Source organism: Rhinolophus hipposideros, assembly GCF_964194185.1.
Source record: "Rhinolophus hipposideros genome assembly, chromosome: 14".
Taxonomy (NCBI): domain Eukaryota; kingdom Metazoa; phylum Chordata; class Mammalia; order Chiroptera; family Rhinolophidae; genus Rhinolophus; species Rhinolophus hipposideros.
Window position 1 is genome coordinate 32,557,103 of NC_138060.1, and position 15,016 is coordinate 32,572,118.

General features: G+C 43.8%; 1 protein-coding gene across 10 annotated transcripts in view; it reads right to left on the reverse strand.

The window, feature by feature from the left end:
- Positions 1–9,533, reverse strand: part of PCCB (propionyl-CoA carboxylase subunit beta) — a 90,215-nt gene extending 80,682 nt beyond the window's left edge. For 8 of the 10 annotated variants that reach the window (XR_013994846.1, XR_013994847.1, XR_013994848.1 and 5 more), the window contains exons 1-4: positions 9,275–9,527; positions 6,124–6,243; positions 3,846–3,914; positions 1,110–1,166 (exon numbers count right to left, since the gene is read on the reverse strand). Coding sequence is in view for 7 of the 10 variants with exons in the window: in XM_081071698.1 (XP_080927824.1) it covers positions 1,110–1,166; positions 3,846–3,914; positions 6,124–6,243; positions 9,275–9,457 (429 nt within the window). In the remaining 3 variants the exon portion in view is untranslated. Of the gene's footprint in view, positions 1–1,109; positions 1,167–3,845; positions 3,915–6,123; positions 6,244–9,274 lie in introns of all 10 variants that reach the window. The other 2 variants (XM_081071701.1, XM_081071702.1) reach the window with 2 other exon arrangements.
- Positions 9,534–15,016: the final 5,483 nt, after the last annotated feature.

Genomic DNA, 15,016 nt, shown 5'->3' on the forward strand with positions numbered 1-15,016 from the left:
TGAGGCTAGGCCCAGGCCTGCTTTTACTACTTCTAATGAGACAGATTTTCCTCAGGGGTCAGTAGTTGACAGCCTAATGAGCAACATTCCTAACAGCCCTTAAAAGTCTACAAAGCACTTTCACTGCCATTATCTCATTTTATGATCAAAACAGAGATAGTAAAGAGAGAAAAATTAGGAGGATTTAAAAGGTAAGTGATTGGCCCAAAGTCTCAGGAGTAATACATGTAGGACCATGTCTAGAATCCAGGTGTTCATTACACACAGAGAAGCCCTGCCCAGCTACTAACAGTCAACTCTACCTTTAACTCCATAATTCTCCAACTATGATCTACACTTTCATTCATCTCCAGAGAACCTCATCTCTAGCAGTGTTTCTTAAATACCACTGTGTAATCCTTGTACTGCTCTTTTCTTTTGGCATCTGGACTCTCCACCTAGACCGTGGGTTCCTTAGCTGGGGTCCTCAGAACCCCAAGGCATCTGTAAATACATTTCAGGGAGTCGATGAACTTGGATGGGAAAAATATTTACATCTTTATCTTTATTAACTCTAGCTGATCTTTAGCATTTACTTCAGTTATGAACACAGGCAAAATAACCCCACAGAAATATTAGAAATACCTGTGACTTTGTCATTAATAAAAGCCACAGATATCTGTGTCACATTAAAATTGTTGTAAATATCTTGAAATATCATTTTCATTCATGCCTTGAAATATCATTTTCATTCATGCCTATCTGAAATTGTAGCAGTTTAGATCCACTGCTAAATCTTGTTATTTAATACATTAATAAGGAAGCACATATATTACAAATGTGATTTTTTAAAAATATTTTCAATCCTTTGTAGTCCTACGTATTTTATGTTAATCCCTGTAAAAAGTGAGGGTGCAGACTTCACCAGCCTGCCAAAGGCATCCATGGTACAAAAAAATGTTAAGAACTTCTGCCTTGAACTGAAGATACCTTCAAGTCAGCACCATACCTTGCACTACTCTACCCCACCCTACACACTCAGCTCAGTGTCTAGTGCCCCAAAAATACTCAATATATACTACATGACTGACGAAAAAGTACTGGGTTTGCTATCACTATGAAATACTTACTTTGCAGATCTTTTGGGCATGTGCTCCCGACAGACTGCCTCCAAAAACTGTAAAATCCTAAAAAGAAAACAATTAAATCAACAAGTACAGTGACTAGCCAGAAATGAAGAGTCAGTAGGAGGAGGAAATAGAAAACTCAAAGTTTTTAAAGGATTTTCAGAAGTTTAAAAAATTAGACAAAAACCTGATATATAAATTATTCCATAGAATAGTGAATAAAATTTCTCAAAGGGAGTTCATGTATTGTGAAGAGCAAAAGACCCTGTCTTTGCTCTGTAAAAATGACTTGTAGCTCTGAGGAAAGGAAAACTTTTCAGGCAGAATTCACCCAAACATCAGATTATATGGATGTCAAACAGTGGGGCACTTCTATTACTAGGAAACATTTGCGGTTAAAGGAGGTGAAAAAAGTGAATCAGAGCCCTCACTGCTTCCTCTTGCTTATAGCTTTTCATTACCTTCTGATGTAAAGGGCTTCTTGTAGGAATGCCTTCCTTCCTAAAACTCCCTCAAAAAGACAGTGGGAAATTAAAAAGAGATTCAGCACAAGGGCGAAAAAGGAAAACAGCAGCAGAAGAGACACTGAACAAATCTGAGGAGAAATGAAAGCATAAGCAGAATATAACTTAGAGGGACCACATAGAAGCCTATATACCAGCAGCAAGAGTAACCACAAGGAGGGGACAATTCAGGAACCCTAGAAAGTGGGGGTAAAGAGGGGGGGAAAATTCCAACCGAAAGTCTGTGTCAGAAGCAGACCCCAGAGGGCCTCTCCTTCACCGTGAGAGAAAGGTTTATTCTCTAAAAGAAAACAAACCAGAGGGGTTCTGGACTCACAATCACCAGCCACAAAAGAAGGCAAAAGTGAAGATGAAAACAGGTGGGATTAGGAGCCTGTACACTAAATGATGAGCCAGCTCTGGCTCCTTCTTTCCTCTTACTCTCCTCCTGCCAAAACACACCTATTAGCAGGCAAGAGACTAAAGCTGATTCTCTGGAAAAACAGAAGCTCCCCAGAAAAAAGGCCTACAGATATTAACATTTTGGACAGCACTACCAAAAATGCTGGCTCATCACTCCCACCCTCAGTATCCTGCAGGGCCTATTTCAAATGCCTCATTTTCCCTAAAGCTTTTCTCAGTCCTGGATGTGATCTTCCCTTGTCCTGAGTCCACAGTAGCTGCTCGGAAGCTCTCTAGCCCTATCTATACTGTAGTCACTCCTGTTCTTCCCCATTCTATCTACAAAATGATTAGCGTGTTCAGGGCAAGAACAGTCCCACTTATCTCCACCTCCTCCACAGGTCCACCTTACCTCATAGGCATAAGAAGTTCTCAAAAGTATCAATTCAATGAATTGTTGTATCTACTTCATAGGAGAATACTGCATCCAGAAAGCACAACTTTCTGTTCTAGCTACCTTATTAACGGTTCCTTCTGTACAAATTTTTGCCTAGTTCTCAAAAATTACAAAAAAACCCAATGATGATTCCTTCCAGTTAAGCATTTGGCAGACCCACTTATCAGAGTTTTAAAACATTTCAAAGGTAATTCCATTGGCAAATGAGTAGTATCTAAATAAAATTAATTTAAAATTAGCCAAGCATAATTATTTTAATATCAAACCCAGAAAACATTTTAGGTTCCCCAACAAGCTCTATAATTTTAGGTCTGTTAAAGGAACTAAATACTTAGAATTATATACATATTTCTACCTCTCAGGAGGGGAAAAGAAAAATCAAATCCAAAATTGCATACATGTTCTTTGTGTTCCTTTTCTATTGCTGCTGTAACAAATTACCACAAATTCAGTGGCTTGAAACAACACAAATTCATTACCTTACAGTTCTGCAATTTAAAAGTCCTACATGGGTCTACTGAGCTAAAAACAAGGTTAGCAAGGCTGGGCTCTGTTCTGGAGGCTCCAGGGGAGAATTTGTCTTCTTGCCTTTTCCAGCTTTTCGAGACCACCTGCATTCCTTGGCTCGTGACCCCCTCTCCATCCCCTAAGCCAGCAACAGCAGGTCATGCCCTTGGCCCATCCATCAGTCTGACCTCCTCCCTCTGCCTCTCTCTTCCACTTTTAAGGATACTTGTGATTACATTGGACCCACCTGAATAACCCAGGGTACTCTAGTTCAAGGTCAGCTGATTAGCAACATTAGTTCCATCTGAAAGCTTAATTCCCCTTTGCCATGTAAGGTGTTTCAGGGATTAGGACTTGGATATCTTTAGGGGGCCATTATTCTGCCTACTACATTCTTCTATGGTCTCTGTATAAAGAAACTGTTTTGATGAAGCCTGATAAAACTTGTTTGAACACTTTCATGAAAGCCCCAAACACAGGGGCCTATGGTTCTGAGAGCCGAGGTCCCCCCACCTAGGCTGCATCGAGGTCTTTCAGGTCCACACACACTGCTCAGGACACAGCTGCCCTCAAGGCACATATCCAACCTACCAAGAGGAATCTCACTTACTCAGAATAAATCCCTGATTCCTGAGACTTACATGACTACTGCCCTGCGATTTTCCCTCAAAGAGACCAAAGATTCTTTCTCCCTCAGAAAAAACACATAGTATAATACTGTGGACATATGCACTGAAAAATAGTAAGTAAATCCCTCCTCTGCCCCAAACTACATGCAAATTTTCATACCCCAAGACTGGTTTCTTCTGACATATTTTGCTCCTGACTCTGCCCTCAAGGAAAACTCCACCTGTTGGAGTTAAGAAATACCTGACTGAAGACATAAACCAATCTTCCATTGATTCGGCCCCGTCCAGTGACCACACTGTCTCCAGGAAACTACAAGAAAAACAAAAAATAAAAGTTAAAAAACACAAACACTCCTTTTAACGAATTTAGCAATTATGCCCCAATAAAAGAAACCCTGTCGTGCGGGGTGTCCGGCGGGGCGGCCTGCGGGGTCTCTGCTCCCGCTCCCCACATAAGAACGCAGGACATGGTGAGGCCAAAAAGGAACACCCATGGAGCCATAGGTAGGGAAGTCACACCACTATGGTCTCACTGGAGGCTGGGTTTACATGACGTGCGATCTGCTATCCGCTTTGCTGCCAACCGACCAACTCTCCTTGACTCTCCTTACTCTCCTTCAGTCTCCTCCTTCACGCGCCTCGGCTCCCCTCCGTAGCCGCGGCAGTTATATCAGTGACCAATGGCTTAATGGCTACAGCTGATGGCCAACCAGCCACAGCTGACGGCCATCCACTATCTGAGCCAGCACCTCTCCACATGAGGCCGAGAGCCTGGAAACTGCGTTCTGGGGCTCTGTCCCCACAACCCCCTCCAAAAAAGCACCACCCCAAATTCCTTAAAATTCAGTATGCATTAGGAACCTGAAAGAATCTTTCCTTCCCCCTTCAGTTCTGCAATAGCAAGCACTGGGCTACTGTTTCATCAACAGAAATGAGGAGCACTGGAGCCTCAGGCCTCATCCTCCTTCCTAAAAGCAGAATAATCGAGACACTAGACTAGGGCTGTTACTACCAAACACTCACAGGAAGAAGGACTGTGGGGACAGAGCCCCAGAGAGCAGTTTCCAGGCTCTCGGCCTCACGTGGAAAGGTGCTGGCTCGGGTAGTAGATGGCCATCAGCTGTGGCTTGTTGGCCGTCAGCTGTAGCCGGTTAGCCAATTGGGCACTAATGTAACTGCCATGGCTACGTTAGCAGAAAATGGGGGCTAGCAAGAAGATGGTGGCTGAGTCAGCAAGTGGCGGAGTGGGGGTTGTGGATCGTGTGGCTCCTGTTTCCTGTTTCTCCAACTCAGCCACCAGTAAGACTACAGTGATTTGACTCCCCTATCTATGGCTCCATGGGTGTTCCTTTTTGGCCTCACCATATCCTGCGTTCTTATGTGGGGAGCGGGACCAGAGACCCTGCGTGACTCCCTGCATGACAAAGACATATCAAGAAACATGGCAACTTCTACAAAGATCCACACTCCACCCCCAAACCTTAAAGAAGCAAAGCCATCATCATTTTGCTTGAAATCCTGGTAATCACTCTGTGGCCCGTAATGGCTCAAGTGGAGCCAGCTGGTTTGGTGCCAACTTTACAAATCTTTGGTCACAAACAGCATTTATGCAGAAGAACACTGACCAAAACTGAGTCCAAAGAACTCTGTGCACTGATGGAGAACACCCAATTGAAGGAAGAAGCGTCAGTGACTCTGATCTCAAAAACACCAAGGCATAAACTTAAAGTTATCAAACGAGGCAAGTAAGTGGTCAGCCTTAGAGGTCAATGGTGCTTAGACCAAAATGAAACTAAAAGACATTGTGGGGACAGAGTCCCAGAGAGCAGTTTCCAGGCTCTCAGCCTAACGTGGAAAGGTGCTGGCTCGGGTAGTAGATGGCCATCAGCTGTAACCAGTTAGCCATTGGCCACTGATATAACTGCCGTAGCTGAGCCAGCAAGCAGGGACTGCAGTTAGTAAGTGGGGGTTGGTTGGTTGGTGAGCAGGGCAGAGCAGAGCAGAGCAGCGAAATGGACGGCAGGTTGCGGATCGTGCGGCTCCTGCTTCCTATGTCTCCAACCCAGCCGGCAGCGAGAATATAGTGGTATGACTCCCCTATCTGTGGCTCCATGGGTGTTCCTTTTTGGCCTCATCATATCCTGCATTCTTATGCGGGGAATGGGACCAGACACTCTGCATGACAGATATTTTCACCTTTCCTTCCAAGTTTGTTATTCTATACCTGCAAAAACTATGAACCCACAACCGGAGCCCTGGGAACTGGGCCACAGTCCCACTGCACAAGGTATGAGCAGTGCACTTACATTCCTTCATCCGAGACAAAGGGAAGTGGGGGAGCCTGGAGGCCACAGTGGTGCTTCTCCAGAGACACTCCTGCATTCCAGGGCCCCAAACTTGAAAAACTTTCAATGTATCCTGAGGTCCAGAAGGATTTCATTCAGTCTAGTGGGTAGGCCAGCAGGGACACAGCTGGAAAATCCAACTTGGAGGCTCACACCACCATTGTGAATAGATACCTTATTCTTATCAGCAGCCATTCCAAAATCTGAACATCTGTGTTCCACAAACATGTCGCTCTCAACAAAACTGCCAGGGTCCAGCAAGAGACTTATCCGCTCTCTGGCTGTTAGCTTCCCCTAAAATGCAACAAAAATCCGTTAGTGATGTCATCAAAGACAAGGTCAGTAAGCAAGGAGTGCTCGTGGAAGGATCAGGACAGGTTTTGTGCCTTCACTCCTTGAGAAAGCCTCTATTCCATCAACCTTCCCAGGTAGGAAATCAGAATAGATAGGGTACTCCCAAGAGCCACCAACAGTGGAAGGCATATAAGGAAGGAGGAAATGGAGAAGTGGGGGCAAAGACAGCCTGACCCTGGAACAAGATAATTAGTTCCACAAACATTTACTAGAGACCTAAGGAGCAGTAAAAAGAATGGAGAAGCAGGAGGTGGAAAACTGAAGCAGGATTAGTGAAAGGTCTGAGACTATACCCCCAGATTCATAGGTTTCTTCTCGGGAACCCCACAGAAACTCATTATCACTAGGGCCCAGCACCAACGACACTTCTAAGACTATTTCTTGGTTCTTCTCCTGCCTCCTCCATGGGTTTCTCCTACTAAACTACAATGGGGCCCTGTTGAGGGATTCTTCTCCTGACAGTGATGTTATGATACAGAGACAACCCTACAGCAGGGAGTGGCTGAGAAGAAAAGGAGTGGGAGAGAGTGATAAAGAACTCACCTTGAGAAGAGTAAAAAAATTCATTGTAGAGGGGGTGAGATTGGAGCCTTCATCCTATCAAGAGCCTCCATCGCTTGGGTCCCCAAGCCCTCAGACCAAGCCAAATACCCAAGCCCACGGTACCTCCTCCCTATCAAGAAACACCTCAAATTGGCTATATTTTCCCCCAAAGAAAGTAGCCAAAGCCGGTGAGGTCATGTTAAAACAAACAGGCAATCCTATATTATAGACTGTTGTGTAAAGTAGAATAAGCTTTCAGGAAAGCAATTTGGAGATACACACAGGGTGCCAAAAAAATGTATATACATTTTAAGAAAGGAAAATTGTACTAAAATTGTAGTACTCAATATAGTCGTATATATCGATATATACACATCAATAACAGAGATGAATACAAGTCACATTTGACTTCTGCAATTACAAGAGGTGCTCAAAGTGGTTACCATCAGCGTCCTGACACCTCTGATTACGGCGAACTACTGCTTGAGCAATGTTGACCAGTGTCCACTTGTATACATTTTTTTGGCACCCCCAGTAGAAAGGTCAGACAATTAAGTTCACAAACTTAAAAAGTTCACGAACTTAACTGTCTGATGATATATATATACATATATACACATATATGTATATATACACATGTATGTGTATACACACACACACACACACACACGGGGTGCCAAAAAAATATATACACATGACTTGTATTCATCTTTTGTTATCATTATAGAGTATTACAATTTTAATAGTTTTTTCCTTTCTTAAAATGTGTATACATTTTTTTGGCTCTCTCTCTCGCTCTCTCTCTCTCTATATATATCCACACACACACACACACACACACACACACATATCTCAGAGTGTTAAAATATTCGTATCTTTTGACCCAGTATGACCCAATAATTCCATTTCTGGGAATCTATCCTAGGAAAGTAATCCAAAAATTATTTATAATAGGGGGAGGAGTGGGGGTTTACATCACTCCTGACTTGCCTCCTGCCTAAGTCTGCTTCAGCAAAAAAAAAACAGCTTCTGGAGGCTGCATATAAGCCTAGTAGGATCTGCCTACTGGGTTGGGGGAGGTGATGTTCCATGAGGAGCAACTTGCCCCAACAGAAAGTGCAGGGGAGCACTGACTGGCCTTTCCAGAGGATGATCTCGTTTCCCTCAGCCCAGACAGAGCCATCCAGGGGAGAGACGGAAGGCACTCCTGGCACCACACACGATCAACCAAATTTATGTCATTCTCAAATGTCAAAAAGGAACTGTCACCTTCAGGCCCTTGTCAAATGGGAATTTACATTATCTAAATCAAAACTCAATTTAGACTCAAAGAGCTGGTTCAAATCTCCTCATTGAAGACACCAGCCCTTAACCCTAGTCACTTCCCATGCTTGTGAGTGTGCTCAGTGCCTTTCACCTGTAAATTTCACTCCTGCACTGTCCAGGTTGGTTATTTAACACATCCAGCAAATGGGTACCACACGTGTCAGAGATGAAGTAAGCGGGTCTAGTTCCAAGTCCCAGGTAACCGATCTGAGCCTCAGTTTCCTCTGCTGCTAAATGGCCAATCCAGTATATCTCGGAAAGACAGTTGCAATCCTCCAGTCAACATCCAGTGGTGGGTGGTAGCACCTCAGCTGCTCCCTCCAGGCAAATATCTAAAGTAACCTGATGGGGTGGCCGGTTAGCTCAGTTGGTTAGAGCATGGTGCTAACACCAAGATTGCAGGTTCGTAAATAAATAAAATAAAGTAACCTGAGCACTACCAGAAAAAACACATGCTTCCAATGCATGCTTTTCCTACCCAGCAAGTTGATGCACGCTGAGACCCTAAAGGGGTTCAGCTGGTGTGCTAGGGGCAAAGGTTCCACAAATTCCCTGCAAGCACCAACACACCCCACCCCAGACTGATGTGAGAGTTTGCCTATGTTAGTTCTCCTGCCATATGCCTTGATTTTACTGCTTCTATAATAGAGCAAGAACCAGTCTTTCATGGAGCATGAGCATAAGCAGAACTTTTTTAAAAAATTAAGCGCCTATCATTGCTTCACTATCTTTATTCTAATATGATAGTGAGGGGAGAATTATTACTATCTTCTGTTTAGAATCGACTCCTAAAGATTAGTAACTTATCCAAAAGTTTATAGCTGTTAAGTGGTGAGCCGGAAGTGGTGAGCCGGTTAGAGCCCAGCCAGGTGCATCTAAAATTCCAAAGGAAAAGCAGAAAGTGATAAAGCACAAAGGTGCTTATCTTCTTCTCACTGGCCTGTTAGGGGAAGGTAAAAAGTTCTCAAGGTGAACCTTCTCGTCCCCGCCCCTCCCCAGCTTCGCGCGGATTGGCTGAGAGGCCTTCGGCGCCGCGAGCCAGGCACGTTGTGATAGGTCGCGAACGCCGAGGCAGGATGGCCTCGGTCCCTTCCGGACTTACTCGCTTATGCTGCGCTTCAATGCGGCGCGGGCCCCCTCCCAGCAGCGCGGCGCGGCGCTTGTTCTCGATGCGCTCGCTAATGGAGACTGGCTGGCTGCACAGGCTGCGGACCGCAACGCGGAGACCGCTCACTATAACGCCGAGCCTTGCTCCAGCCGCTGCCACGCGCATTGCCGCCGCCATTTTTTGTTCGGCCGGCGCACCCCCAGCCAACGCACCTGAGTACGCATGTGCGTCTGTCGTGACTACAGTTGGGTCTGCGCCTGCGCAGCGTGGACTGGCTGGAGGGAGCCTGTGGTCTGGAATGCCGAGCGAGCTTGCGAGGCCGCCCTAGGGCGTCATCCGAAGAATGGGACTGGTTCTCCACTCTTGTGCTTCCTGGCTACCCAGAAGGTGACCTTAGCCTTTGCTCTTCCCTGGCTACATAGACCTCTAGTTTTCGCATCACACTTCCTTCAGGAAATGAGTAAATAATGAGTTAACCAACATTTATTGAACACTGGACAGGGTGTGGTTTCAGCTTATTATCCTGATTTCACAGATGAGGTAAATGGAACAGAGGTAGAGTGATTTGATCAAGACTAAAGGTGGAGCCAGGATTCAAACACGGAGACAAACCATGTGCCACCTAGTATTGAGCTCTTAACCTCTAGTGAATGATGCCCAGCAGCTTCCGCATCACTTGGGAGCGAGTTGGAAATGCAGGCTTTCAAATTCTCAGACCCCATGCCAGACCTACTGAATCAGAAATTCGGGGGGCGCAGCCAACAATCTGTCTCCATACGTGACCTAGATGATCTTGATGATTTCTAGAGTCTGACAGTGACTGCTCTTGGATTTAGAACTGAACTGTTGGGAGCTTGTCAGTATGTTTCCCCGACAAACAGGCAGGTCTTCAAGGCAAAGCACACGATGTGTGTTTCACATCCTTTGCCACAGACACTACTAAAGTTGATCATTAACCTCTCGGAGCTCCAGCTCACAGCCAGGGCCTTCATAAAGTCTAGACTCTGGCCCAAAACTTTAATGTTAATGCCATTCAGTTCAGCAAGCATGTTTGAGCACCTACGGCATGCCAGGAACTAACCACCAGTACTTATGCTTCCTGGAGTAGGAGTTGTTTACCGAGGTGTTCAGGAAAGCTGTGTCCAAGGCCTTAAGTCATGTGGCTGAACAAAATCATGTGTCTGACTCCATAGTGAGTGCTCTTGGCCCTGCATTTGGGTCCCTACCTTAAGGACAAAAGACTAGCCTGGTAGCACAGGGGAGAATTTCAGCAAGTCTCGATGTGTCAAGTAGAATATCTCTGAGAAGGTAACTGCATGCCAAGGTACACAAGCAGTGTGAGCAAAGGCCTGGCATGTTCAGATTCAATCAATCTCTTTCTCTCTCTCTCTCTCTCTCTCACACACACACACACACACACACACACACACACACACACAGTTGTGTCCCCAGCTTTGGCCCGAAAGGGTGGTAAATGAGACTGGAAAGCGATAATGGAGTTAGATTATGAAGAATTTTACCATGTTCAGAAATTCGGATTTGATTTGGGCTCGGGACTCTTTTGTCCTAAAGTGCTTTGTAGATACTCTCCTATAGCACCTCTCACACCATGTTAAGATTGTTTGGCTCTCTCTCAGCTAGATTTCCAAGCCAGAGGGCAGGGACCATGGCTGGCTTACTCACCAGTGTGGCTCCTGCACCTGGAACAAGGCCCAACATATAGGAGGCCTTCTGAATGTATTTGTGGAATTGATTTGAGCTAGAAAATAGGCATTTGCATGTGGCTCTGGAGATTTTCTCCTACACCTATACATCCATCCAGGTTCTGCTTGGGTATCATCTCTCAAGGCAATCTACCCTGATCCTCCATCTGCCTGGATTAGGGTAAGTATTGGTCACTCAGGGAAGCACAGATTTTTTCTTATTTAACTTTGAATAACCAGTGTTTAGCAGAAAGCCCAACACAAGAGGGACCCATAAACGACTATTAAACTGCACCTAAGTGCTCCCTCCAGGTAGTTCTCTCTCCTTCCCCTTCTTTTTCCCCCCTCTTTCCATTCTTCCTTCTCATTGTCCTAGGGCTTTACCTATGGGTACTCCATACATTGTTCTATAGATGTATAATTTTATTCCTTCCACCTCAGATGCAAGTCCCAGCCTTGGGCTGGGGGTAGGGGTAGGAGGAATATTGAACTATCCAGTAATTGCTCTCTAGAATCTAAGCATGCTCTCAGCCGTTTTGCTGTTTGTAGTCCCCCTTGTTGGGTTGCTATATTTAAGTTATTTCTCCATTTTGAGACAGGAGTCATTCTGATCTGGGAATTGTATGCTAGTCTGTGACCTTTGTTAGAAAGAATGGCTGCAATAGAAGGAAGTAGTAAATTTGGAAGATGTCACACATATTTGGAAGAGTGTGTTAGTCTGGGTCTTCTGAGAAGCTGCCAAGAAGGCAATTAAACATACAAGAAATCAAATAGGGGAAGCACCTGGGAGAGGCTGGGAGAGCACAGATTGCAATGCAAATCTGACCCCCAGTATTATGCTACCATAATTCAACTCACCTCCAATCTCTGCCTCCATCTTCAGAGGGCCTTCTTCCTTGTGTGTCTCCATGTCTGTCATCTGCCTCCCCTTTGTCTTGTTAGGACAGCAGTCTTTGAATTTACAGTCCGCCCTAAAGCCAGGATGATCTCATCTGGAGATCATTAATTTGATTACATCTGCAAGACTCTATCCAAATAAGGTCACATTCATAAGTACCGGGAGGTAGGGCTTGGACATATCTTTTGGGGGGACACAATTCACTACACTATGCTAGGTCATGGCAAATTCTTGCTGCTCTTTGCTGTTCTCCTCAACCCCATCTCTGCATGTCCAAATCTCATGCATCCAATTCCAAACACAATTTCTTCCACAAATAATTTCCACAATTTCACATTATAAGCAACCTCTCCTTTCTTTAAACTTGCATCTGATTTTTGTTCCTAATTTATAGCTTTTATCAATGTCTACCTTTTATTGAGGCTGTCTATGTAAGGGAGTCCTACGCTTTCTTTGGTTAACCTGGGTTGCAAAAAGTACTACCCAAGCGTCTCATCAAAAGCAGACCCCTTTTGATTTGTTGGTCTGGCTAGAACCATTTATGTTGCTCCTGCCACCACTGAACATGCTGCCCTAGCCTCTCTACCCTAAAGTTCCTTGTCTTTCTCAGCCAAAAGAACCTTAATGATTCTTAGTGATTCTTCTTCCCTATCCAGTTCCCTGTCTTCCTGCCTCTTAACTTTTTCTTTTCCCCAGACCTCTGCTCAGCAACTTGCCCCTTCTCTACTTCCCCCTCCCAATTTGCCATCTTGTTCAGCCCTGTGAAGCACAATTCTCCTACTCAGACCACCAGTTGCCTCCCTATTCTCTCCTCCACCAGGTTAGTACTTCAGTTGAGGCTTTCTCCTACCTTATCCACCTGGCCCACTAGATACCCCTAACTTTCTCCAAAAACATTCCCTTCACCTTCTTGCTTTTTCTGATGGCATTAGTTCCCTCACTTCTAATACCCAACATGCTTTGCATCCCACAAAATTACTGCATTCTTCTTTTATCTTCCCTAGTTTGTCCCTACCTCTATCAGTACATGCTTGATATGTTGCATTAAAATGACTCATTCAGATTTTGCTGACCTCACTCTTCCCACCCACATTACACTCCAATTCTGTTTGTACTTCTAGCAGATGATGGGTTTGGGATGTATGTAATCAAAATTGTGATATACTGGGTATCTCTAGCTGGACTGGTAGAAGATATGAAAAAGGTATGATTTTGGAGAAAGAGACTTTGAGCTCACAAGAAGTTCCAGTATTGCCTTCTGAATATACTGATTCTACCACCATTGAGAATGCCCTTCCCCATGTCAACCAAAGGGGCCTTAGTGATTCTCTACATTTCTGGATACTGGGTTGCATTTAAGCTAAAATGCAGTCATAATATAAGAAATATTCTTTCTTTTTTTCTTATCACCCTTCTTCCAACAGCTTAGTAAATTCTAAGACAAACATCATGATACTAGATTAAGAAATGTTTCTTTTTAGTTAGTAGCTTCTCTTCTTTTCAAAAAAATTTCTGCTACAATTCTAAAAGGCTATATGAATAATGCTAATTTCACAATTATTTCTATTATAATGGATAATGATAAGTATTTAGCATGCTGTTCTAAAGCAATTAAGGTGAACATCTAGAAACTGGAAAAAATTAATTATTCATATATGGCTCTCCCCTGGATTATGAGCTGTTTAGGGTAAGGATTCTATAATTTTTATTTCTATGTCACTAGTGCCCAATGGTTCCTGATACATGGAAGTTATTCAATCACTGAATGAACTTTGTTTCTTCCTATTGCAGTGTCTCTGGAAAAAATGGAATTATCTGACCCTCAGCTCTGTTACTAGAGGCAGTTTGTTTCTCATGGAGCATGGAAAATCTATCGTTTCCTGACGGTGTTGCTGACATTTGAGACATACTGAGAACATCAAAGTAATAAAGGTAATTAGGGTTTGGTTCATCTCCTCCAACTCTCCCCAGATTTCAACCTTATGAATGATGGAAGTGTTACCACGAGTGAATGAGAGAAGGAAGGAAAGTTGGGAAGAAGCATTCAGACTACAGTGCAGTCTAAGGAAAGTCAGCAAGAGAGATGAATTAAGTGATACCACAATGTACTCTCTGCTATCACGCAGAGTTTGTTATTTTGTCAAGAAGGAAGGAAGGAAGGAGAGGGAGAAGAAGGAGGGAAGGAAGGAAGAAAGGAAGGAAGGCAGGAAGGTAGGAAGGAGAGGAGAGGAGAAAGAAGGAAGGAGAGGGAGGGAAGGAGAGAAAATAAGAGAAAGAAAGCAAGAAAGGGGAAAGGGGAGGGGAGGGAAAGGAAGGAAGGCAAGGACAAGAGAGGAAAAGGAAAACACATACTGTTGGAAGTCTTAGAAAACAGCTGCAATAGAACTTTCTTTACAACTCCTTTTATATGTAGGAAGGGATTAAGTATATACTATTGGTATAGTCTTCACTGTCCAGAATCTGTCATAGACTAGAAGAGGCCCTAGAAAGAAGCACTGCACTAATTAAGAGTTTGTGGCGTGTTCTGGGGCATTGAAAAACATGCTTTGATGCCATCACTATTCCAAGTGACACAAGTAGTATGACTGTGAAAATCAGTTAATCTCTTTAAGCTGCAATTTTTACATTTATAAATGGAAATAATAATACTGACTCTACACAATAGTTGGAAGGATTAAATTATGATAACATATGTAAAGTGTACGTCACTGCTGGGTATTCACTAAGTGCTTTATAAATGGTAATACCATTGACTAGTTTGAGAGGAGAATCCAGTGTAGATGGGAAGGATAGTGTAGATGGAAACTGATTCTGGATATATAAATAAGAAAGTTAATTATTGGAAGGAAGAAATTGTCAAGAAGGCCCCAGAAAAATCAGAAAGCAATTGAATCTTGAAGCAGGAAAACACAGCCAAAGGCATACCACGAGAATAATCTGATTAGTATGTTGACTTATAAACCTGTTTGTTAATTTATTGATGATAGACATTATTTTGTAGGATGTCAGATGGGCATTTGTCTTATTAGGGAGAACACTTCATGGACAGGGTAGATGCCTGACCTCTGCAGTGTACACCTGAAGCTGAAGCCGAATAATACTGAATGTCAACTGTAATATATATATATAGTCACA